Source organism: Myotis davidii, unplaced genomic scaffold (genome assembly GCF_000327345.1).
Source record: "Myotis davidii unplaced genomic scaffold, ASM32734v1 scaffold732, whole genome shotgun sequence".
Lineage (NCBI taxonomy): Eukaryota > Metazoa > Chordata > Mammalia > Chiroptera > Vespertilionidae > Myotis > Myotis davidii.
In genome coordinates this window covers 817,299-845,003 of record NW_006284349.1, presented here as the reverse complement: position 1 = coordinate 845,003, position 27,705 = coordinate 817,299, and the positions used below count along the sequence as shown (strand labels likewise).

At 39.3% G+C, this 27,705-nt stretch overlaps 1 protein-coding gene across 2 annotated transcripts in view; it reads right to left on the bottom strand.

Moving 5' to 3' along the window:
* Positions 1-27,705, bottom strand: part of RPS6KA5 (ribosomal protein S6 kinase, 90kDa, polypeptide 5) — a 94,816-nt gene that overhangs the window by 58,875 nt on the left and 8,236 nt on the right. For both annotated transcript variants that reach the window (XM_015571413.1, XM_015571411.1), the window contains exons 3-4: positions 15,466-15,684; positions 764-879 (exon numbers count right to left, since the gene is read on the bottom strand). In XM_015571413.1, the coding sequence (XP_015426899.1) occupies positions 764-879; positions 15,466-15,622 (273 nt within the window). In that variant the 5' untranslated portion in view covers positions 15,623-15,684. The remainder of the gene's footprint in view (positions 1-763; positions 880-15,465; positions 15,685-27,705) is intronic.

Below are 27,705 nucleotides of genomic sequence, written 5' to 3'. Positions count from 1 at the left end.
GGAAACACACCATGAAGACATAAAGGGAAGTGAGTCTCTACTAAGGAAATATGTATTACGACTTTGGCTTTATTGTAAAAGTTATTTTAAGAATGGAAAAGTTATTGTGATAACTATGCATGATACCAGGTAGGTACTGGAAATATCGGGGGAATACTTTGAAAAGTATATTATTAGCTAATCACTATGCTATACACCTGAAACTAATACAAAATAATACTTAAGAATGAAAAATTTTATTTTGATGATACTTTGTAATAAGCATTAGGATTTTTCATTAAAAAAAAAAGACAGAATATTGCTCAGACTTTGCATTTTACATCTGCATCACAGGAACTACTAAAGAAAGCAGATTTTTAAAAAGGGAACTATAGCCCGGCCAGTGGGGCTCAGTGATTGAGCACCGACCTATAAATCAGGAGGTTATGGGTTCAATTCCTGATCAGGGCACATGCCTGAGTTGGGACGTGGGCTCAACCACTATGGGGGACATGCAAGAGGCAGCTGATCAATGATTCTCTCTCATCATTGATGTTTCTATCTCTCTCTCCCTTTCCCTTCCTCTCTGAAATCAATACAAATATATTAAAAAAGAGAGAGAGAACTATAAAATTGAGAAACGAGGTTAACGGTCTACAAGTGTGCTTTCACAATCACCACAAAGACAATGACACGTAAAAACATTAGCTGTCTAAGCTCCATCATGACTTCGATTAGATTTTTCAAAGAGAGAAACCGAAACCCCAAGGGTTGAGCATCTTACCTTGTGCAGATGTTCGAGGGCGAGCACAATCTCTCCAATATAGATTTGCACCTCGTGCTCTGTGAAACGCTCTCTTTGAGAAAGATGAGTAAAAAGTTCTCCACCATTTATATAATCTAAAAATGAAATATATTTTTCTTTCTTTGACTTGTGTTCATAAACTAATGGAAGTGTTTCCTTTTAATCAATATGGATTAACCACAAAGCACTGACTTTAATATATGACTTTTGGTATAATTCTTAGTATACAGTTTCATAAGAATATATTACTAAGTTTATATACAATACAGTTTCATAAGATAATGACTAGCCTGAACTACAATCAAATGAATTTGCATAGAGTATTGCCATTAAAACCATTACACAAATTCTATATATATTTAAATAATTTCTCAAATATAGCATATCAGAACCCTCAGCCATCACCATGAGTATTGAAACAACTGCCACTTCAATGACTACAATAAAAAATGAACAGAACAAAACAAGACACAAAGAAAAATCCCAGCTTTCCTTTTAACAGTCACTATTTTTAAGCCAATTCTTTATTTTCCAAGATTTCCTATGCACCCTCCCAAAAATGTATAGTAGGTAGCAGATAGGTAAACAATATGTCAATCTTTTGGGGAGAATGTGCCAAGCTAAAATGAACACTGACATATTTATGGCACTAAATTTCAGAGCGAATTTATTTCTTATAGGAGTGAACCCAGGGTTGTTCTCTCATTAAAGTACTTGGCCTTGCCTACAGGAGTATCTACCCTCTTTTCTAAGAGGTTATCACCTTAATCTACCTGCCTGTTAAAGCAGAAGCATTTGAATTTGGAAACCTAGAAGAGCTACATTCTAAATTCTTGCCAGAGATTAGAATCTCAAAGTATCTGCAGTCCAAACCTCATCAAATGTTCAGTCATGAGAAATAATACATACATACATACATACATACAAAGGACAATATATGTAATCGATATGTCTTTCTGGATATGCCACAATGACTGGAGCAAAGTCAGAGCAGGAGAAAGCTACAACTCTAATGCTGTTTTGGAAAAATTATACTTTAATCTTGTTTCACAGACTAGCATTACAGGGAGAGTGGCATGAAACCTGGCATTAGTCTAGAAGGGCTGGTGAAAACTCCTTTATATCTGGGTCACAATGCCTTAAACTTGGGTTTTTAAGAAAATGTATCTTGGTATAATTTCATGCTTACAAAAATATTTGCAAAAACAGTACAAGAAACCTCCATATTTCTATTATGTAAATCCACCGATTGTTTATATTTTGCTTCACTTGCTTTAGTAGTCTCTCTGTTTTTACGTATGTGCATATTTTTCCTTTGCTGTTGAAAGTAAACTAGACATCATGTTCCTATCCCTAAATCCTTCAGTGTGCATCTCCTAAGAAAAAGAACATCCTTTCATATAAACAGAGTACAACCATCCATGTCAAAAACTAACTATGATAAAAAATATCTAATTTATACTCCCTAGTCAAATTTTGTCATTTGCCCCAATGACTGCTCTTTGTAGCTACTTTTTTCCAGTGCAGGATCCATGGCTATCATAGCTCTTTAGTCTGGAACCCTTGGTCTTTCTTCCTTGATCTTGACATCTTGAAGAGGCTAGGCCAGTCATTCTGAGGGCCAACCTTCAATTTGGGTTTTACCTAATGCTTTTTTATTATTAAATGCAGGTTATGTATTCTTAGAAGGACCATCAATGAAATGGTTATCACCTTAATTTACCTGCCTGTGAAAGCCAACCATCTGTCTTAGAATATATCAGGAAGCATGTGATGTTAATTTTTCGGATACTGGTGTTAATCCTGATCATGTCATTAATGTGGAGTCATTAAGGTGGTGTTTGCCAGGTTTCTCCACTATGAAGTTACTATGTTTCCCTGTGTAATTAACTGGTAAATTGTGGGGAGACGAATTAAGACTGTGTAAAACTACCCTGTTCCTCATCAAACTAGCACCCATCCATTTAAGAATCCAATGACGACTTCCTAACCCCACCACCCTTCTCTATGTTGGTTGACATTCTCCCATAAGGAAGGGCTTCCCCTTCACCTCACTTATTGCACTTTCTGACTTGATCCCACAAGATGTTCCAGTTTCTTCTTGTACTTTTTCTAGGCTTCATTTTAATGCAGCCACCACTACGGATCACTATCTGCCATGGTTGGTACTCAACACTTCACATGTGTCAACATTTATGACAGAGACCTTAACCAAGACAGGAATAGGGAGGGCTTGTGGGAGGGGCTCTCACACCCTATGTCAGTTTCAAAGCCATACAGGAAAAACTCCAAGGTTACAACAGAGCTGGATGGTTTCAACAGCCCCTCCCCTTCACTTTCGCTTCCCCTCAGAAAAGAATGTCCTTCTTGCTCTCTCTTCTTGCACTTGTCTTGCCCGGCTGCACATACCACACCGCAATCCTTTCTTTTCCCCCAGTAAATACTTTCTGACAGAGTAACTACTCAACACATGCATCGTCCCATTTAAGCCCAACGACTCCAGACAGATGGGAAAGCAAAGGGTCAGAGAGAGTGAGTGACTTGTCTGATAGGAGACGCTGAAACCCAGAGTTGAACTCAAGCTAGTATTTAAGCACAGAACAGGGAAAGAAAACTGCATGTTCACAGAAGAGTGAGGGGGTTACTCAGATTGGTTGGAGCACAGGCATCAGAGCATAACAGTGGGAGACCGGGTGAAAAAGGCTGAGGCTGGAGCTTAGATTATATCCTCCTCAAGTAAAATGGGAGGCTCTAAGCAGTGGGGTGACCCAATCATGGCTGTGTGTTAAGAAAAGTAATTAATTGTAATATAATTATGAACTGGAAAGGATCAAGAGAGGTCAAAAACTGAACATTGCACCCATCTCATTCTCTGCTATTGAAAATAATGACGCTTTCCTGACACACCAACGAGGTCAATATACATGGGCTGAGCTATGTAGAGAAATGAAGTCATGTTCTTCCAAATGCCAGCTATGAGATCTTGGGTACCTCTCTTGACTCCCTGAGCCCAGGGTACCTCATTTGTAAAACAGAGATGGTAATCCATGCCTTGAAGGGTTGCTTGCAAAGACTGAATGAAATATGTAGAAAATGCCAAGAGGGGTGCCTGATAACAAACAAGTACTATAAAACTAAATATTACAAAGTATTTGCTACCTTCATCTCAAACTCCTCTGTAGCTCTGGAGTCTGGGATTTTCTGGCCCTCAACCAACTTTACTTCACATTGACATTCTCATTCTCATAATAATCAGGACAATAATAAAAACGACAAGAAAACAATGCCACAAGAATCCCCCTTACACATGCATTTTGTTCACTTGGGCAAGTAGAGATTAGCAGGACAGAATCCTAAAACTGGACTGTTGAGTTACAACATATGTACATTTCAAAACTGCTGCAATTTTTAATAAACGTTTTCCTCTAAATAGCTATAGCCATCTATATACCCCATCAACAGTGAATAAATGCCTTTTAAAAAATGTTTTCACCAACTCATTATCATTAACTTTCATTTTTACTAATCTGAGAGGCATTTCCAGGACACAGAAATTCTAAAGGTGCAAAAGAAAGAACAGAGAAAGAAAATATATCAAGCAGTTGGACTTGATATATTTTCAGTGGAAGTAAAGACTTATTCTGTTCATAACTGAGGAACAGAAGGGGACCGTTCATCAGTAGTCCACATTCATGACAACAATGATAAATAAACAAATAAATAAATCTGACATGTTCTCAGAAGCTGTGAGGCACATTTCATCAATATGACTCTTCAAAAAAATTTATCAATTTATAATTATATTGAGATTTATTTACAGTCCATAAAATGGAATACCTTACTATGATGCTTGTATAGACTACTGGTTTCTTGATTAAATTAAAATAAATATTTTTGTTATATGAATAAAATGATTATATCTCAACTCTTTTGTATTTTGCTAAATAATCTTCTTTAAACAGAGAATGGCTCATATCCTATATCTATAAAATGAACAGAAATAATTCCAACTGCCACGTGAGACTGTCAAGAGGATTAAATGACAATTTAATTGAGGGTTAATCCTGGGCCAAACACTAAGCACTAATTACATGGTGACTATTAGCTATTATTATTGATAACTGTTGCAAATTTAGACATCAATTACAATTTATAGAACTGAAAAATATTGCTAAGTTCAATTGTAATGTTTTTAAAATAAAATTCAAATTTATGATATCCTGACTTAAGCTATTCTCTCAATATAAGCATAAATTTAAGGTTTTCTATAAAGCACTATTAGGGTCTAATTAGTTTTAGTCAGTATTAAGCTAAAGAAATTTTCTTATATAACTGATATTTCAGTGCAACACTCAAGAGATATCTGGTTTTTATTCAAGTGCAATTAACTTGCTTTTAAAGAATTTTATGTGACAGTAGCTGGAGTGCCAGATGCAGCACTCTGATGCTGTGTCTCTCAGAAGCATAAAAATAACACAGAAATCACACAAATAATGTGAAATTTCAAAAACACACTATCTCTCTGATTTTAAAACACTACCATCTTTCCTAAATCCTTTCTTTCCTCTTACTTTCATGGCAAAACGTCTTTAAAGAGTGGTCTGCATGTCTCATCTGATTACTCTCCTTACTTACCCTCTGTTCACTTTCTATTGCTGCTGTGACAAATGACTTCAAACTGGTGGCTTAAAGCAACACAAATTTATCATTTTATGCAGATTAGAAGTGTGACAGGCATGTCACCAGGATAAAATCAGGGTGCAGCAGAGCTGCATTTATTCCAGAAGCTCTAGTCTAAGAGAAAGTCTATTTTCTTGCCTTTTCTGTCTTTAAGAGGCTGCCTGCACTCCTTGGCTCATAGCCCCTTCCTCCATCTTCAAAGTCAGCAGTGGCGGTTGAGTTGAAAGAATAAAAAAGTGCTACAAGCCGCACAAACTTCCCAGGCTTCCCTGGCTAGAGACAGGAACAAAGGGAGCGCAGGCCTTGAGGCTGTCCCCGGAGATAACCAACCTTGAGATAAGCAGGTTGTAAAAACATCAGGCAGGAATAAGGAGTGCTCCTTACTCCCTCCTGCATGCAACCCCTCCCCAACGTGTGATTTTTGCTATAAATATCTGGAAAACTCTCTGCTCGGGGCTCAACTCCTCTTCTCCTGCGTGAGATACGAGCTGAGCCCCAGCGCGCTGGAATAAAGCCTCTTGCTGTTTGCATCAAGTGACGTCTCCTGCGGTTGATTGGGGTCGCCGTCGGTCTGCGGGACAGAGTGAGGGTCCCATTTCTGGGGTCTCACAGAGTCACTTCACACATTGCATCACTCTGACCTCTTCTGTAGTAGCATCTCCATCTGACCCTCCTCTCCGCCTTTCTCTCTTCCATTTTGAAGGACCACTGTGATTATGTTGGGTTCACCCAGATAATCCAGGACAATCTCCTTCTTGTAAGGTGGTCAAGTGACTAGCAATTTTAATTCCAGCTGCAACCTTAATTCTCATTTGTCATGTAACCTAATGTATTCATAGGTCCTAAGAATTAGGATTACAATACCAGATTCTTTATTGTTCCCTTAAAAAAAAAAGAACATACGTTGTTAGTTGATTAGTTTCAGCTGCTCAAGACCTCTACTTATCTGACTTGACTTAATGCTGAATCAGAAACCTCTCCATTGTTCATAATTTTGTGTTTCTATTAACAGGTGACGAAGCTGAAACATACTGGAGATACTGAGTTCGATAAACCTCTAGAAAGTACCTAAAGAGCAGTTTTTCATTAAGGATGCAAAAGGATAACCATGGAAAGAGCTGGTTGACTTTCGAAGACTAGGTCTCGTTAATGCAAGCTCATGGAAATCAGCTGGCAGGAGAGGACGTAGCAGAGTTAACGGACAGAAAGAAGCCTAAAAGCTACACCTCCTGCTTTCAAGGAAAGAGTCTCTCTTCTGTTTTCACTCTTCAAACACCTACTGACTTCCAGTAATACTGACTGACCGCTGATCATCTAACATTTGTATTGCAAATCTTCGCAGTTAAAATTTCTCTCTCTCATATTTCTTCCTATGGTGGCACCTTCCAAAGAGCTGTTATTAGCCCGAATTTCCCCCTAATTCAACCCCACCCCTACCCACGTGCACAAGTTACTCGGTCTTCTTTTATTTTTATTCCCTGCATACTTTTCTCTTCCTTCAGACATGCCTCACATACATTCATTTCCACACTTCTTGGTTCTCATTTGCACCTCCTCCTCCTCCTCCAGACCGCCTAAATCTCTCTTGATTGCTCCTTTTTCTTGTATCTAAAGTACATGATGTACCATACACACCTGAAAGTAATTTCTTTTTAATGTCATGCCAAAGTCATCTCACTTTTTTCCTTTCCGTTTTAGCTCAACATTCTAATAGCACCTCCTGCAAATGCCTTCCCGCTTATCAAAATCATTATAAATTCTGACTAAGACATACATTTACCAGTGTTGTGAATTAGTCTTATTTACTTCAAAGTAAGGAAGGTTCTCAGCTGCTGTCCGTTTTGCTATATACAACAGACTGCAATGTTTCATGAGCCATTCCCTTGCCATTGCAGCAAGTATCCTCACCCGTGCAATTTTTGAGTTGACATTGATATTCAAAAGTGAAACTTTAATATTTTAAATACCTTGTAACTCACTGAAAGAATGATTCATGGTGGGAGAACTGTCAATGAGGCCAGGTAGCATTGATTATTGAGGATGCTACTTAGCATCACCTTTATAAATACCTTCGTGATGAAACAGGAATTTTTAGGGGTGAAAAAGGTCCCTAACCCTCATACTTTACTTGCCCAGATTCCAGAGGACACAGAGTAGTTTATAGTACTAGATCTCAAGGATACTTTTTCTATATACCCTGCCTCCTAATTCACAGTCCCTGTTTGCCTTTAAAAGATCCTAATAATAAAGCAGTCAGCTAACATGGACAGTGCTGCCCAGAGTTTTCGGTAACAGCTCTCATTTATTTGGGCAGGCCTTTGAACAACTCACAAAGCCCTTTTACAGACACTGTCTTTAATTCTCCCCACAGGTCAGGAGCATCGACTCCTAAATCTCTGTCTCGAGTGAGTCTTGAATACCAGCACAAGAGGATGAAGCTGCATTGCCATCAACTAAATCACCAATTTCTACTCGTGTGAGCCTCTAAAGGACCTAAAACTTGTCTTTCGAAGAAATCCTGAAGAATCAATAAGTGCCAAATAAGTAACATACTCTAGTATTTCTAGATAATGAGTGTTTTCATCTTTTTAACAATTCTTATTCTGTCTTTTAATAAGTGTCACCTGAACCCTAGGCTAATACCTTTTCTGTCCTTGCTAGGACCCAGAAACACCATAAGATGCTCCTACTTATAGCTCCTTTTTGTATCCCTAATGTAGCCAATTTTTCAGCCATACTGGCTCTCCAAATCCCTAACTACTAAGTATGTTATAAGCAGCCCGACCACAATTGTTCCCTTTTACGGCCTTCATTACAGCTGCCTTCATTACAGCTGTTACAGAATTACTACCACTACCACCAACCAGACCAGGACCACTTCTCAAGTCTATGATCCTTATTTTCAAGAAGGCCCTCAATCAAACAGGGCAAAATGTCTGCCATAATTAAGCACTTCTTGCTGCAAGCAGTTTAGCTAAAGGAAAAGGCCTCAAAATACATAATACCATCTCTATTAACTTGCTCCCCTCTTCAGACCTTGGTTTATACTGTTTTATTATTACTCATCTTTAACCATTGCTTGTTACATTCATATCCTTCCAGCTAGAAGTCTTAAAGCTACAAATGGTCCTCCACATAGAACCGGAGACCCTTAGTTACCCCACTTCCGATAGGACCCTGACTGCTGCCCCCAAACTATGACCCCTTTCCAATAGGAAGCAGACAGACCAGCATCCACTGTCCCCAATGGCAGGTGGGGTTTCCTAATCGAAGGGGGGACTGAAACAGGAATTTTTAGGGGTAAAAAAGATAGGTTTAGGAAATTTTAGAAATTAAGGGGACCATGGCAGCAGCACAGGGCTGCAGAGCAGCAGAAGGTATATCTCCATAGAATAGGGAACTGAAAGGCTGCAACAGGTATATTTCCATAGAATGAGGGAACTGGGAATAGCAGGTCTACATTTACAAAATAAAGGGAAGAACCCCCTCATCCAAAAGAAGAAAGCTCACAGGGAATAGGAAAACAATAAGGAGGAGAGGAACACCTCACATGTCCCATGTGAGGTTGGACCTTTGAGCTCAGGAGTTACTATAGTAACCAGTCTAAGAGAATAGTGACCAATCAGAGGGGATATAAAGGCACAAAGATCTATAGCCTTTATAAACTGTGAAAACAGGGGATGGGCAGAACTCTTTGCCCCTCCCCACATGGGAGCCTGTGCTGTGAAGTTCTTTCTCCTTCCCCATGTGGGACTCTGTACTTGTTCTTCAGTAAATCTCCACCTTTGCTATACTATCTTCCGTCCGTGGATTCATTCTTCGACTCCAGCAGACAAAGAGCCCGGGAACCAGTCTGCCCAGGGGAACACCGCGTGTTCCAGTCCAAAAATTCCATTTTGGTGATTTGCTTCTTCAGTGTCTTATAAATTCTACTGATTAATCTGACAGTTTCAATAGTCATAGATCAGCTGGTGTTTTGACAAAATTATCACTATCAGAGATCAGAGAACACCAAAAAAATGTTTTTTTACACTTTTTTCACATAGAATTTCTTCCCACTGTTAGTTGAAATGAATACACTTTTTAAGAAAATAGGTGAAAATATTTTTATATTTTTTATGTAACCATGCAGAGGTACAGAAACAGTTGTAAAGGAGGTAATGGTGTCCATGTTATAAGAGTTGGAAAGGCTAAAAATATATAAAGGAGAAAATCCATCAGTTATATCATGCCATTACATAAATTAAAATAGAGCCTAAAAAGATATTAATGATGTAGAATTTTAACAGACTTATAACAGATGGGTCTACTGGAGAGGTCAACGAATTACAGCTAAATCTAGTCCCCTGGTGCCGAGCCCTGACTTAGAGGAGCGCAGAAACAATGCAAAAGAATGGAAGGCAATTACAACTGAATGAAGCACAATGCAGGAAACACACACCTCTAGTTCTGATAGAAACGCTATATTCCACATCTGGCAAATGTCAAAGGTAAGTACCTATCAAGGTAACACTAACATTATCACAATCTTATCAATTTGAGAAGCCTGTGCCAACCAGGCCAATTTTATCGTGACGAAACAAGCCTGGTCAAACATCCAGTGAGCCATGAATCCACGTAGGAGCAGGACAGCAACCGAGAACTGAATCTCCACATCTGCTCCCAAAATATCTTAGAGAACAGCAAGAATGACTGTAAACGTCCAAGATCTACACTTTCAGCAAAACTTAGAGACAAATAAAACCCAACCACACCAAATAGCATGCTATGGACCGGCTTGGAAACAACCTAAGTGCCAACTGACGCACGAATGGATAAGGAAAATGTGGTACATACATACAAGGGAATATTGATTAGTCCTAAAAAGAATGAAATCTTGCCACTTGCGACACCATAGATGGACCCTGAGGGCACTATGGCAAGTGAAATAAGTCAGACAGAGAAAAGGCAAATAGCAGATGATCTCACTTATGTGTGAAATCTTAAAAAGACCAACAAGCTCACAGTACAGAGAATAGACTGGTGGTTGTCAGAAGTGAGGGGAGGAGGCAAAATGGGTGAAAGAGCCAAAAGGTACAAACTTCCAGTTACAAAATAGGTAAGTCGTGGGGATGTAATGTATACAGTGACTAGAGTTAATAACACTGTAATGCAAATATGAAAGTTAAAACTAAATCCTCAAAGTTCTCATCACAACAGCAACAAGAAAATACTGTAACTGTTTGGTAACAGACATTAACTAGACTTATTTTTCAATATATTCAAATATCAAATCATTATGTTTTACACTTGAAACTAATATAATGATGTTTGTCAATGATTCCTCAGTTTTTAAAAATCTTTTTTGAAGAAGGAAAAAGAAATGAAGTCTATTTCTTCACCCATTAAATCTCGGCTGGCCTTGTGTTAGCAGAGAGGCTGGATGAGTTCCAGGGCTCCCCAGGAGGACTCACAGCCTCCGCCTTGGCCTGTGGGCAGTCTTCATGAGCAGCCCGGAGACTGCCATGCTAAGGAGAAGCTGGTCTGCTGCACTGGAGGATGAGAGGCCACATGGAGAAGAGAGACGCCCCAGCCAACAGCCAGCACCAATTGTCAGACACGAGAGTAGAACCATCTTGGCCCTTCAATCCCAGCCAACTTTCCAGCTGACTACCACATGGGTGAGTCCAGGCTACACGAGCAGAGATCTGCCCAGCAAACCCACAGAATCATGAGAAAATAACTCATTGTTTGGACAACTAAATTTAAGAGTGGTTTGTTATCCAGCAATAAATAAGTTGCACCATTGGGAATTATGAAATAAAAATGTACTAACCAGAAAAAGTAGACATCATTAACTGAAAAAAAGATCTGGTTACAAATTTTTAAAATATTCATACATGCAGACACACACACAAAAAGAGCTAGATAGACATATACTAATTAATAACAGAGGGAAATATAACAAGGTAAATTCTGGGTAGTGAACATAGCTTTTTCTTATTTGGTTTTTTAATATCTTTTATATGCATATAGATGCCTTTGTAGACATAAAATAATTTTTTTTTCTAATATATTTTATTGAGTTTTCACAGAGAGGAAGGGAGAGATATAGAGAGTCAGAAACATCGATGGGAGAGAAACATCGATCAGCTGCCTCCTGCACATCTCCCACTGGGGACGTGCCCGCAACTCAGGTACATGCCCTTGACCGGAATCAAACCCGGGACCCCACAGTCCGCAGGCCGACGCTCTATCCACTGAGCCAAACCGGTTTCGGCGACATAAAATAATTTTTTAAATATCATATTTGTTACAAAGGTCTATAGAGTTTGTTTATTCATCAGACAAAAAGGTCAGCTGGGTCCCTGAAGAGCTCAGTATCTAAATTCTTGCTATTAATCTCTAATAGTACACAAACCTGAATAAGGTCAGTTAATCAATAAACCTTTAGAGACAGTTCCAGGCTGAATTGTGTCCCCCTGTCCCCAAAATTCATACATTGAAGCCCTAACCCCCAGGACCTCAGAGTGTGACTGTATTTAGAGACAAGGCCTTCAAAGAGGTAATTCATTTATTAAAATGAGGCCCTTAAGGGAAGGCCCTGATCCCTCCTGACTGGTGTCCTCATAGGAGGAACTCTGAACACAAAAGCAACACCAGGGGTCTGAGTGCACCGAAGACCCACCATGTGAAAAGGCAGCAAGAGGGTGGCCATCCGCGAGTCACGGAGAAAACCCTGGAACAGACCCTTCCCTTGTGGTCCTCGAAAGAAACCAGCCCTGCCGCACCTCGCTCTTGGACTTCCAGCCGCCAGACTGTGAGGAAATAAATTTCTGCTGTTTAGCCACTCACCTGTGATATTTTGTTATGGCAGCCCTAGCAGACTACCTAATGTACTTGGAAAAGTGACCTAGTGTGTCTTCTAAGCACAGCCAACAGAAAACCACAAAAATAGTGTATAATAAAGTCCTACTCTAGATTTCTGGCCATTTTTGCCTTTAAAGTAAAATAACAACTATAAACATACACAAAGAGAAATTATATGAAACTTGATTAACCAGTGTCACCCCAGTAAATTTAATAAAGGAAAGAAATTACATTAAACAATCTTTGTGGATAGGGGGAGGGGCACGCTTTCTGGATGCGCTGCCTCACTTACAATGGAACATGTCTAGTCCCATTCTACTCTTGAGCTGGCACAAGAAATGGGTTTTCTTGTTTTGTTTTGTATTTATTTTTGGGCCACTGGCAAAGAACAAAACCACTGGAGAACCAACAACTACAAAGCAACATTATTAAGGACTACTGTTTTTTAATCAAATACAAAATATTTCATTCATCTACTTTTAAATTAAAAACATTATTTATAAAAACTACACTCACTATTTTCAATAAACAAACAAAAAACTGAGTGGTTATGATAAGAGAACAGAGAAGACAGAGAGAGAAACCATGGTGTGGTGGTCAAGTCCAGGAGTTGGGGTTTAACTTTTATGAGCTGGTTTATTATAAAGGGAGAAAACTGAACAGGGTAATAATTTCTGACAGCCCTCACGGACTCCCAAGGCTTCCTGGGAAATTCTGGGAGGGCGAGGAACAGAAATAAACTGGCAGGGCTTGGTGCCCTTGAGCTCAGATCCAAGCAGAGCACTCAGTCCTATTTGTTTTCCATTTGAATGTTTGTGATCTCAATTGAGAGAAGGTTTCTGCTGCTAAAAATGTTTGAAACCATTGTATTAAAATGGTCTGTCCCCTACGGGCTAAACATTCAGAAGGAAAACATTTAAAAATCAGTGAAAAACATAGCTGAGCAGATACACTCAGGATGCAAAATGAAGGGCCACGTGATATTTACTTGCTGGAACAACAGGAAAAGGCAGTGAGTGGGGACTTGGACAGGACAGGAGAGACAGCAGCCTATAGAAGCCCAGTGACTGCAACAGCAGAATGGCCAGAAAGACCAGTGGCTATGATGGCACTGCAGCAGTCAACTAGCCTGATTGTCCCCGACCCTGCTAGTCTGCCCCGGGTCGGCCGCCAACTGCCCACGGTCCCTCCCCCTGGCCGGTCCCACCCATGCACAAATTTGTGCACTGGGCCTCTAGTCTATCTATATAAAAGCCCAAGAAACCATCCAACCATTCGACCAGTAGCTATGATGCATAATGACCACCAGGGGGCAGATGCTCAATGCATAGGCACGGAAACATGGAACAGACTGATGAATCTCAGAGGGAAGGGGGGAGGGCGGGAAGAGATTAACCAAAGATCTTATATGCATACTAGAGGCCCAGTGCACAGATTCGTGTACCGGTGGGGTCTGTTGGCCTGGCCTGCGGGGATCAGGCTGAAACCGGGTGGGATCCCTTGGCCTGGCCTGCAGAGATCGGGACAGTTTTACCCATGCATGAATCCATGCACCGGGCTTCTAGTATATGTATAAAAGACTCAGGATTGCCCTAGCTGATTTGGCTCAGTGAATACAGCATCATCCTGTGGACTGAAGGGTCCCAGGTTCGATTCCAGTCAAGGGCACATGCTGGGGTTGCAGGCTCGATCCAAGGGCGGGGGGGCATTCAGGAGGCAACTGATCAATGATTCTCTCTCATCATTAATGTTTCTATCTCTCTCTCTCTCTCCCCCTCTCTGAAATCAATAAAAACATATTTTTTTAAAAAAAGACTCAAGATTGTAAGTCAATGGAAAGCATTGCAAAATGAACCTTAAGTGTAATTTCATGAATCAAGAAGTGAATAAATGCAACTTAATCCTACCAGACCTGAGGCCCTGAACCTAACTGACCCCTATACCTGGGCTCCTGAGCATTAAAGAGAAAAAACCAACATGGTATAGAAAAATGTTAGTTACATGCAAACAAGTGGTTAGAATAAGATGGAACTTGGAGACATTGTAGAAAATAGGTCTACCTTTCATCTACCTTTCATCTAGCACCAATATTCCACCTTTGTGTGGAAATTGCCGAAAAATCGGTACAGCGGTCTGGTAGGGTTAAGGCATCATTAATAAAACTATAATTTCCAAAATGAAAGCATTCAATAAAATTGCCAAATATACATTTAAAAACCTGTTTGCACTACAGACGGCACTGTTTGGCAAACTTTCATATGAACCAGACCTGAGTTTCAGTCTTCATTCTCAAGCTTACACAACATATGTAACATCAAAAAATGCAGCTTCCAGAACCTTCCACAGCATAAATGAGGGGATTTGGGCAATGTTGTTGTGAGGGTGAGTAATGCTATGGATAATACCTGGTGCAGTGCTGGCACACTGTAGGCATCAAGAACAGCTAATGCTTACAGAGCATGGTGTGAATTCTGTCTCAACTCATCGTCAGATTAGTTAGGAAATGGAGGCTCAAAATGCACAAATGCAAGTTATCACAAGAACGGACTGAAAGTGTAACAGATGAAATAGTCGGCGATGGTGGAGTGTGGCACTAGAAGAACCACCCTTTACTTCTAGCAGGAACAGAAAGGGGTGCGGCTCCTGCACAGCAGTCTAGCAGTACATGCAGAGGACCTTCCAAAGTTCGTGTACAACACTCCAGGCCTGTTTGGGAAAGGCAAGGATTCAGAAAGTGCCTGTAGGTGGAAATGGGAGTGATCCAAGGGGTGACTGGGTATCTCCTTTTCTTTCTTTTTTATTTTTCCCAATTACTGATTTCCATGAATATCAGTCCAAACCACTACATCCCTGAGAACTCCTGAAGCAGACACTGTGGCCCACTTCACAGCTCACTGCCCAGGGAGGCAGATGGCTCAAGTGTTTCCTAAGATTAGTAAAGGAGTGTGAAACAGAAGTAACATGCCTGCAGGCTGGGAGGTCCCAAATCCAGAGCAACTCATGATGTTCACGGAAATGCCACCACAAAGAGAAAAATGAAAGTTAAAATACTTGTTTCTTCTAAGTTCGAAATATGCTACCCCGTGACTCATTACAACACAAGATTTCCCTCCCCCCAATAAAGTGTTTCTGTAAAAAGTCTGATGACTTACCTAAAATGAGATGAAGTTTGGTTTCTGTCTGGAAGGCATAGTGCAACGTCACCAAAAACGGCGACTGCCTGATGTGCTCCAGGACCTGTCGCTCCGTCCGCGTGTGCTCTGTGGTTTTGGCCTTTTGAACTATTGTCGCCTTTTTCAAAACCTTCATGGCATACAGCTTTCCAGCATCATGACCACTTATTTTACGAACCAGAAATACTTTTCCATATGCTGAAGAAAAACAACAACAATTAAAACGCTACATAGGCAGAATGGTAAGTTATTGGAAGTTGAAAGTTACAATGCACAAAAAGCACACTTTGAATAAAAAAGTATCCCTAGTACTGTTTCAAATAGTTCTCAGATAGATTTCTTAAATTTTATGCCAAACATGTTTCTAAGTCTAACACTCAGTATTTACATATCTAACCACTGCTGACAAAGTTATGCTTTCACTGTTACTGTTATTCTCTCCTCAATATTTTTAGCTCTAGGAAGCTAGCTATTATTATGGTCAATTAACCACAATCCAATTCTGGGACAACTAGGACACTTTATACCTCAGCTAAATCCTCTAGGTTTTGCTACTGATGTAAATGAATAAAAATAGTTCTTAATGAGAATCTCATACACATACACACACACACACACACACACACACACATACAAATCAAGTGCCTCAAGTACTCCTCTACACTAGTTTTAAAAGTCTAAAGCAATATAGGCTGACATTATATAAACAAAAGAGATCTTCAGGTTTAAAAACAAACATTAAAATATCTTAAATTGCAAGCAATACTGAAGAGGCCCCTCTACATCTCTGGGCAGTAATTTACAGTTTACTAGGTCAACCTCACCACATTTTCCCTAAGTAAGGGCTCAGCTGGGCACATCTCTTGGTGTGGTGCCACTCCTCTAGGTGAGGAAATGGGGCCCTGTGGGCACTGTGCCTCTTGTGCAGAGAGGTATCTGCATTTGTTTAGAGAAGCGGGGAGAGGGCAGGAAGAGGTGGGAGGAGGAAGGAGGAAGGGCAGGCAAAAATACCCTGAGTGGGAAGGGGTAGGTCCCCAACTCATCCCTGTAAGGTATAATAAATGCTCTTCCCTTTTAAAAATGCAAACATCTCCTGGGATGGCTAAGCCCAACCCTGCTTTTCAAGTTAAACCTTTCAATGAGACCGCTCTGGAGCCCGAGTTGTGACCCACACCAGTGCTTCCCCGCTCTGCCCACACCCCTCCAGTACTGAGCACATAATTCTGCTCCAATCCACCCATTAGAATAGGAGAGCTTTAAAGAAAGGGCTCTTGTACGCTGGATGTTATGCAGCTCAGTGCTTCGGGAAGTATTTAGCGCAGACACATGACCTAGAATGGATCAGTGAATGTAATACTCCTGAGGAGCAGGAAAACCGTCACTTACTAAGGACTTGTCTATACCAGGCTCGGTACCAACATATTCCATGTATAGATGCATGTAATCCTCAGAACAGCCAATGTGCTTTCAGTATACTCAGGGAACTGGCCCAAAGGTTGGATAAGAAGTGGCAGAACCGATTCAAACGTAGGAAGTGTTATGCCAGAGACCATGTTCACCATAAGACAATAAAAAAATAACCCCTCACAAATACTGGACATCAGTTACTCTGGACTGTAATAAAATCAGCACCATGAACACATTCTGGAATACAGAAAACGTTCACAAAATGTTTGTCTCACCTCATTACAAATAAAAAAATAATTACAGATTGAGATTTTAGTAAGTCAGAAGTGAACCAAGAGAGAAAAACACAACCCTAACAAATTAACCTAAAGTATAAAAGTGAAAAAGTTCATCTATTCAGAATATTGAAATGAAGGTAAAAAACTTTATAATGAAGTGTTTATCTTCCATGGAGCAGCCACTTACAAACTCAGGAGAAAGTCTTCAACAGGTTTGGGGCTTTCGTGTGTCCCACATACACAGCACCCAACCTAAATTCCAATCTCCCAGGACTGATGCTCCCTTCTCCCTCTGTAAGACACCGTCACACACGGAATGCCTATAACTAGCTCACAGTGCACTTCTGTTCCCATGTGGGTCAGTCATCTGCTTCAAATCAGTCACTGATACTCACTGCCCTGCTTGTTTATGCCTGCTGCATACGTTATTCTTATTATAATTTAACTAAATATTACATAACCACTGAAATGTAAATGTGAAAGAAAAGAGAAAAATGAGGTTGAATACTTTGGATGAACTAGATAAAAGCAAGATACTTCAAAAGAACCGCTGAAAAGTTAGGTGTGGGTGAAACAACTATAAAAGGCTTGAGGGGGGATTAAGAAAATCTAAAAGAATTTTGCACTCAGATTACTTCAAATGTGTCTGGTTCTCAGTCCACTTTAAATAATCCAAAACGTAATTTTAATGTGGTTTATGCAAAATAAACCATCATTTAAAAACCTAGCTTTGAAGAATAAGTGTTGTGCCTACATCCAAAGACTGGCAAGTGAATATGTATTTATCCGTTTTAAGTGAAAGGTAGTATGTTCGAAGTATGTATTTATATATAACCTTTTAAAATATTTTTCCATTTCACCCAACATTTCTTGATTAACTACAAGTACCAATCATGTCATATGAGAGTTCGAACTAACAAAAGGATCATTCATATTCATCACTGCTGAAATTCAGCCCCCTCTCATCCTTCCAGATAACTGCAGTCTTGTTAAAAGTTGACTCAGCCATCAACCATACTAGCTGTGCCTCTCAGCTTGCTTTCCCCCTCAATCTGGCAAACATACCTTTTTGTCCTGTCATCTAAATTGCTGATAAAAATATAACCCTTCCTGTCCAGCAGAGTGGCTCAGTTGGTTGTGTCGTCCTGTGCACCAAAAGGTTGCCGGTTCAATTCCTAAGCACACACATGGGTTGCAGGTTCAGTCCCCAGTGGGGGCATGTATGGAAGGCAACTGATCAATGTTTCTCTCACGTCGATTTCTTTCTCTCTCTCTCTCTCTCTCGCTCTCTCTCTCTCTCTCTCAAGAATGTCCTTGTACGAGGATTAAAAGTGATACTAATACTAAAATAACCCTTCCAGCTCAAAACAGTTGATTTCCTATTGCTCTTAAAGAGAATCCCTAATATAATTTAAACTATCTGGCTTCTACCTACCCTCTCTCCACCTTCTCACCATCTCATTGAGCTAATTTCTTCAGCCATCCAGCTTCCTGACTTCCCAGACTAGTAGTACAGGTCCCCTAATTTTATGCTCTCATAACACCATGCATTCTCTCTCACAGAAATTATCAGAAACATTAGTTTGCATGATTGCTTCATTATCTAACTTCTACTGGACTGTAAATTCCACAAAATTATGGACTTGTCTGATTTTACCCATTTTGTATCATTAGCAAGTAACACTGAAGCTGGCAAATCATGGAAACTCAATGTTGAATGCATGAAAAAAAACAAAACAAAACAAAAAGCTAAAAAATAGGAAAAGGCCAAAGAAACAGCTCTGTAAACATAGAGCCAAATACTCTCTTCTCAGCTGACAATTTTGACACAAAGGTGAAGAAACTAGCAATGCAGATCCACAGTACAGAGCTATTGCTAGCCAATTCTTTCCCTTTAGGGAAGGAACAATGAGCTTTTGTGAAGTAATGCCTCTTAATTTGTGTATTAAATATGGTTCCTGGCAATATTTCCAGGTGAAAGTGAACTCAGGAACCCTAGCTGTCCCCATGTTAGAACAGGAAAATAACATAGTGACATCCATATATGGCCATGCTTTCTAATCTGCCACATTATGTGAAAATGAATTAGAATGTCTGGCCACATCCCTTTCTCATATATAATTTAACCTGGAGAAAGATTTCTATCTTTCCACATGTGGTATGTCCTGAGCACTGACAATCAATCCACCTGCTTCTCCTCCATCTTCCCTCGTAGAATTTCACTCAGTGCAAGACATCAGTGTCAGAAATGAAACCAAACAAGAAATACACCCCCAGAACTCTACTTTTCACTTGTCCTGCCCTTGGTAACTGGTATCCTTGTTAACAGGCCAGCTGAACATGTATGGAAGTAATGCTGGAATGGCATATATCAAGCTCCTGTAAAACCACCACTCTTGAAAGGATTTTCCACGAAGCAGCTCATCCCAGAGATACTGCCACACGATCAATACAGAGAGTTCAATGGTAAAACTGACCATAACCTGGAACTTAAAAGACTCATCTGAAACATCGGATTAATTAGACCCTAGCAACACTGCTCTCCATCCCATGATTCTCTCTACAAGCTACCCTGTGTACAGACAGACCAACAGGGAGCACCTTCCTGGGACAATAGGGGTAGCTAAGTAAGACTTTACTCAGAAAGACTCTACATTGAGGTTTAATCTGTGTGACACTTTTAAAAGAGACTACATAAAGTAAAATTAGTTTTTTTCAAGAATATCACTGTATCTTTTGTAAAAAAATGCTGTTCTCATAGTATTTAATGTCCATACTATAGGAGCCTTTTTATAACCGTAGTGCTTGTTAAAGTCTCTGTAGACCAGTTTTTTCAAACTGTGGGCCATGACCCAACAGTGGATGATGTGATTAATTTTAGTGGTTCCAACCAGCACTTTAAAAACTAAAATAGAACAGAATATACTAAAAGTGTTTAAAAAAAATTCAAAACAAAACAAAAAGCTAAACACACACACACACACACACACACACTCTCTCTCTCTCTAGAGGTTCGGTGCACGAATTCGTGCACAGGTGGGGTCCCTCAGCCTGGCCAGTGATCAGGGCCAATCGGGGTTGTGGGAGGTTGGCAGGGGGCGAGGGCGGGGTGAAGGGCCAGCCTCAGCCTGGCCAGTGATCAGGGCCAATCGGGGCTGTGGGAGGTTGGCAGGGGGCGAGGGCGGAGTGAAGGGCCACGGGAGGTTGGCTGGCTGGGGGGAAGGGCCACAGGAGGTTGGCTATGGGAGCGCAGCACTGACAACTAGGGGGCAGCTCCTGCATTGAGTGTCTGCCCTCTGGTGGTCAGGGCACATCACAGCGACCGGTCATTCAGTCGATCGGTCGCTTAGGCTTTTATATATATAAATAGATGTATGCACATGTATATGTACATATGAATATGAACAAATCTGAGCACATGGGAGGGAAAAAAAGAGGGCAGTATAGGATAATGGCTAAAAATAGACTGGTGCCAGACTGCCTGGGTTTGAATCCTATATGTGCTATTTAGAAACTGTGTGACCTTGGGCAAAATAGCTAAGGTGATGGTCTCAATTTCTTCATTAGGTACAGTAACAGTTCCTACATCATTGTTTTGGGGATTGAATAAATTAATATAGACATCTACAATAAGGCTTGGCAGATAATAAACACTATGTAAGTGTCAGTGGAAAAAAGTTTTATGTGTCGGTAGTCTATACACATACATAAATACACACACTGAATTGCCATATAAAACTGTACCTATTTCATCCAATGGGTAATAGTCAGAAAAGCTTGAAAGCCACTGTTCTAGAAGAATTCATATGCCTTTCCTTTAAAATATATAAATTATGTAGGCTAAAGAATTTTCCTTTATATTCACCTCTTCTTAGCCTCAGAGTTAAATTTAAGACTCAGTAACAACGACTATCTCATTCCAGGTGTCTACATCTATTTCACTTTCTCTTCTTTTTATTTTTTTAGGTTTATTTTCCTCCCCTATCTTTGAAAATGCTACTAAGTCTCTTTGAAAATGAGTAAATTTCAAAACACATTTAAAATAAAATGTACTTGACTTTACAGATTATCAAACCAAAGTATTAATTCCTAAATTCCTTTACACAACAGATACCTTAATTAGAAACTAAATTCCAAATATTAAAAAATACCAATTAAACTAAATATTTCAACATAATTTTAAAACAAAAAAGGAGATTTTGAGGCATTTAATATAACTATTTTTTAAGCCAGTTTGCTAGGATTTGTAAAACCATAAAAACAAAATTTCTAATATTAATAAAAGTAGACTGATTACAATAGATTAATTCTCTAATATATAAGAAAAAGATGTGAATGCAAAATATGCTTGATTAAGTAAATAGATGCTTTAAGTAAACAAACCAGACATAGTAAACTCATATGAAATAATGGGCAGTAATTTTTGTGAAAGAGACTAAGGTAGGCCATTGCTTTAGGCATAAACACATCCTCTAAGATATATAATAATGAAGACTTGGAAATCACATAATAAAAGTACCAACATTCTAGATTTAATCCAATTTTACTTTCTAAATTAACCAAGGGCCACTGGACTCATTTGCTTAACTACTTTAACGATCAAAATTAGTTGTACAGCTTAATCAGGAGCACAAATCAGTATATTTTCTCATGAAGAGTAACAGCTTCTAAAAAAGGATTTAGTATGCAAGAAGGTTGAAAATTTAAAAAAAAATTGTTACAGGATTAACTATCTATGGATTCAATATTGCATTAGCTTGAATATTCAAAGACTGATTGCATAAAAATCTTCTAGATAAGCACTTTTTAAATTTCAGAGAAAACACCAAAACACCACATCCATTAACCCAGCTCATAATTGCATGTATTTACATATTAGCTATGGTCAATTCCTGACTTTCTCCGTATGAATGATCCATGTAAACCATAGGCCATTTCTTAACCCCAACCTCAAATGACTTGAAAACTAAAGATTCCAGTCCAGCAGGAAAGGAGAAAAAGCCACAAAGGAAATGGTGTCCTACTATGAGGTCCACACTTGGAAATGACTACCCCTGGATCTGATCACCAGAAGATGTTACTAAAAGAAAATACAGGAAAACAAGGAAATAAGGACCACTAAGAAGCACATTCATAAATCATCCTCTGGTTATATCTAACTAAGCTGTTTGCCCAGCTAAATAGTTATGTCTTAATGGCCAGTGTTAATGACCCTGCATTATAGATGCAAATGGTGCCCTGCCAAGTAACACCCTTACAGGCTGGTGCACCCATACTGCTTCTAATCGCCACAGCTGTCCTCTTCACAGGCTCACCTGAGAGGTTACAGCCACCATTCCCTACCCCACCCCAGCCAAGCAGCATGCAGACAATGACTAACGAGTACAAAAGGCTTGCCTCCTCACTCTTGCTCCAAAATTTTCCATAGGTTCAGGCTGAACCTAGACCCCAGATGAGACCACGTGCTGCTTAGGATCTTCCCCTGCTCTGATTCCTGTAATAACCACAACCCTGTCCCAGGCTTGGTTTCTTGTGAACAATTCAGTAATACACTGAACTGAATTTACACTAGGGAGACCATGTCAACCAACATCATCATATGGAATCACCTTTTGATTTTGGCATAAAACATCACAAACATTTAACCTCTCTGATTTCCATACACACTGTAGGCTCACACTGAAGCATAGGGTATAGTGGGTATGCACACACGCAAAGTTATAAACACTTTTGAATGACAATTTTGACAGTTTAATGAATACATGCTTTTAAAAGAACTATTTTTAATAGGGATACTTTCCAAACACCTAAGAGAATAAAGTGACAAATGATGACTAAGTCATCATACTTTTTTAAAACAGTCTTCTACATTTACATAACTCAACCAAAGTTTTTTCCATCAACAAAAAGTAGCTGTCTTTAAGTTGCCTAGTGCATTGTCTAGCACCCTCTAGTGGCAAGTTACCGGGAGAACTAGAATTACGTCTTATTTAATAAATACAATGGTTTTTGAAAAGTTTGCAGTAAGAACAAAAACATTTTTTAAAGGGTGTCCTATCAAGGATGATTTTCATAGAGTCTGGGACCAATGAATAAAGAAAACATTTCTAAGATGGCCCTCAAGGCTGGGCTGAGCAATCCACCAGAGAGTCTACTAGAGAAGTATTTCCACAGAACAGCTTGCAAGATCTGCTGTAGTTTAGGTGACAAAAAAACAAAACAACAACCCCTACATGATAAGGAAAAAGTGACCTTCTTACAAGGGCACCAGGGACTGAGGCACAAATGGTTACTGCTCATCAGACATGACAGGAGGCATGGCATTTTGAATTTCTATGTTCTGCAAAGATTTCATAAACCCAGAAATAATTCTATGCTAAACAAAGACCAGGTTAATATTATCCAACCTGCAAGTTTTGATGTAATACATATATTTTAAATGCTCAATACTCTATCTCAGTACACAAAACAGTACTTGCCTCTTGATAAATGCTTATGAAAGAATGAATTCCAATAGCAATGGGAATGGACTGAAAGGTTTTAAATAGAGAAGTGACATGCACTTAAGAAGGATCTTTAAAAAGATCACTCTGGCTGTGATGTGGAGAAGGGATTAGGAGAGACCAAACTGAAACCTGGAAGACCTTTTGGTGGCTGTATTTCCCTCCTGCTGGATACATTTTAGGCTAATAAAATATTTGCTAAGAAATGATATTCACATATATATTAAGCTAATCTGAGTCCTTGGTCATGCATTATATTAGCTCTTTTATTTATTTTTTATTTTTTTAAATATATATTTTTTATTGATTTCAGAGAGCAAGGGAGAGGGAGAGAGAGAAACATCAATGATGAGAGAGAATCATTGATCGGCTGCCCCTTGCACGCCCTCTACTGGGGATCGAGCCCGCAACCCGGACATGTGCCCTTGGCGGGATCAAACCTGGGACCCTTCATTCCACAGGCTGACACTCTATCCACTGAGCCAAACCAGCTAGGGCTATATTAGCTCTTTTAGAAACATGGCTTCTTTCCCTTACAGCTATATAAATAGCTAAAGTTTACATTGCATTTATTATGTGTCAAGCAATCTAAATGCTTTATTATTCATTTTATGTATATTTTAGCATAAGACTGTTAACCCAAAATACAAAAAGGTTAAGAACCTAAAATGTTTGAATAGTTAAGAGACAACAAAGAATAAGAAAAAAATACATTTTCATTTGACATGTTATTTTTAAGATAATTTATAAATCAACTTCTTAGAAATTATAATAAAATTTCAACATGTCATTTATAAGACTTTTTTTATTTGTTAGATTTTTATTATTAGAAATAAAGTCCTAACTGGTTTGGCTCAGTGGATAGAGGGTCAGCCTGCGGACCGAAAGGTTCCAGGTTCGATTCCGGTCAAGGGCATGTACCTTGGTTGCAGGCACATCCCCAGTAGGAGGTGTGCAGGAGGCAGCTGATCAATGTTTCTCTCTCATCAATGCTTCTAACTATCCTTCTCTCTTTCTCTCTATAAAAAACCTATAGAATATATTAAAACAAAACAAAATCTTATAACAACATTGTGAGATAGGTATTATTAACTTATGCCAATAGGGATATAGGCTCACAGAGTTCATTTGATTTTTCAAGGAAGGCAAGTAGGCAATGATAATGTCAAGATTCAAACCTGAGACTTCTAAGTCATCCTCAATACCCAAGTACCTCACAACCAAAACTGGGAGGAGAAATCAACCTCGCTGCCCCTTTACAGTCATAGGGCAAATTTTACCTTTTTGTCATAATGACCAAAGATCTCCAAAGTATGGATCATATATGATGAATAAAAAAAATTCAAAGATAATACTAAGTTCTTTTAGCTGAGAACTTCATGCTCCATTTCATTAAGCATTAGAATTGGTAATAATGCACACAATGGGTATGTTTAAAGACTTCTTCTATACTTAGATGTCTCAGAGAAAGAAAAATGGTCAAAAGAAAGCTGCAGAAATAAAAATAGAATCGTTGTTCCCACAAATAATCCAAAATTTCATCATGAAACAAAATAATTCTAAAATATGAACCAAAGACATTTCCTGGATGTGGGAGTATCAACCGCAAGAATAATACTAGAGACAAGAGCATAAATTATATACTTGGTAGACTTATACCTCATACTGTTACGGATATGGGATGGGGCAGGGCAATAGGGTTGGAAAAATATACAGGGGTGATCTTAAGCGCTTACCATCTGGAAGAAAAATAGCAGATGTAAAGGAAAATTCAGAGAACCACTCAGTGCTGTGTTTCTTTTAAAAACAAATTTTTTAATTGATTTTTAGAGAGAAGAAGGAAGAGGAGAGAAATGAACATCAATGTAAGAGCAATTGCAGATACCTGCTCTGCCTCCTATACGCCCCTATTGGGGATCAAGCCCTAAAACCCAGGCATGTGCCCTGACCAGGAATAGAACTGGCAACTTTTCAGTGCACAGGACCAAGCCCAACCAACTGAGCCACACTGACCAGGGCAGTGCTGCATTTTCTACAGAAGAGCTTCAGTGGCACAATTCAGAGAATGAAGCAATCTGGGTAGGAGCTGGACGGACAGAAAGAGGAGGAGCATGAAAATGAGAGAACAAGACAAGGCTGGGCATCAGAGGATGGGGAAGTACACATAACTGTAGGAGAGTGAGGAAAATCAACTGAACTAGAAAGTAAGCAGAATATGATGGTAACGGGAGAAAACAGAGCTAAGCCTGAAAGCAAGGCAAGAATTTGGACTTGAGCCCTGGCCGGTGTGGCTCCATTGGTTGGGCGTCCTCCAGTGCATCAAAAGGCTGCAGGTTCTATTCCCAGTCAAGGCACATGCCAGGAGTTGTGGGGTCAATCCCCGGAAGGCAGGGGTGCAGGAGGCAGCCCATCAATTTTTCACTCTCACATCGATATTTCTCTCTCCCTTCCTCTCTAAAAATATAAGAATCTATAATAAGATTTTGGACTTGCCCTATCCAGTTTCGCTCAGTGGATAGAGAGTCCCCTCCTGTGTTCGATTCGGGTCAAGGGCACGTACCTTGGTTGCAGACTCCTCTTGGGCCTGGGCCCTGGTTGGGGCTCATGCAGGAGGCAACCAATCGATGTGTTTCTCTTACATCGATGTTTCTCTCTTTCCTTCTCTCTTCCACTCTCCCTAAAATTCAATGGAAAAATATCCTCGGGTGAGGATTAACAACAAAAAAATATTTTGGACTTGAAAAATTAACTGGAAAAAAAAATGAAACTGTAAGTTCTGAAAATTGGAGAATAGAGCAATAATGTTGAGTTTTAATGTGGCTGCATATTATTTTATAACAGGGTATGTATGAAGTATATAAAATGGAAGAGAAAACTTGCAGGAAGGCAGACCAGTTAAGAGAACAATAAAAACAGTGCATATATAAGGTAATATGAGTGATGCACTAGGGACAGAAAAGAAAAGGTTATTCTAAGGATCATTTTGATGGAAAAAAGATAGGATTCTGTGGAAAACAAAATAAAAAAGGTCAAAATAGAGAAGAATCAAAAATTATTTCCAAGTCTCTTGCTTAGGAAACTGATCAACCAATTAGTGATAGACCAAAAGAAACTAGATAAATAAATCAATACTCTGAGTAAAAGACAATTTTTCTCATGAATATTACATGCATGTAAGTATCACATCAAAAAGTAAACCTTTTCTATTCCAATATTCCATAAAGTCTTCAAGATATTGGATGAATAGCATTTTTCTAGTGTAAAATTTATAAAAATCAATTTATCAGAAATGTTGTTTCACTTCCATAGAAAACCTGACATGACACAAAGACTTCTATTATTCTAACAGTGCTGTAAAAAATTATCTTAAAAAGGTAATGAAACTGAAGATTAGTGGTGAAATTTTGAATAAAAATTAGTATTTTATTATATTCATAATAAAAGTTTCCACCTACTCCATTTAGTCATCAAAACTGTGATTTTAAATATAGGAATACCTACAGTGACATTTCATAATTATCCCATCGTCTTTAAGCAAGTATATTGCAGCTGACAAAGAGGAAGAGCAGGATCCATGGCTAACAGTACACCAATTATATATAGAACAGCAGAGAAGCATAAAATGGAAATACAAAAGTAAAATGTTATTGGTAAACTCTTTCCTCACCTCTAAAGAATTACCTTTAAGACCTGTGATCAACCACTCAAAAAGTTGAGGCAGATAATGAGACAGAGCCCCAATGTGTGGAAAGAAAATACACACGAATTCTGGGGTCCAACCCCAGCAGGTCCAGGGGTCCCCAAAGGTGTGGACAGAGTCAGCGAAGAAGGAATGACATGGAGACAGCGTTCAGTTGATCAGCAGCCTTGCCAGGATCTCTAGTCAGGTTTTAATGTGGTGTGTGCACCCAGAGGGCACAGCTGATATGGATAATAGCGGGGAGGAGGAGAAGGAGGCAAAGATGGAGGGTGGTGTGACATAAGTTCGGACTAGATGGTCTGGAATGCACACAGGTGAGTTCTGTGGAGAT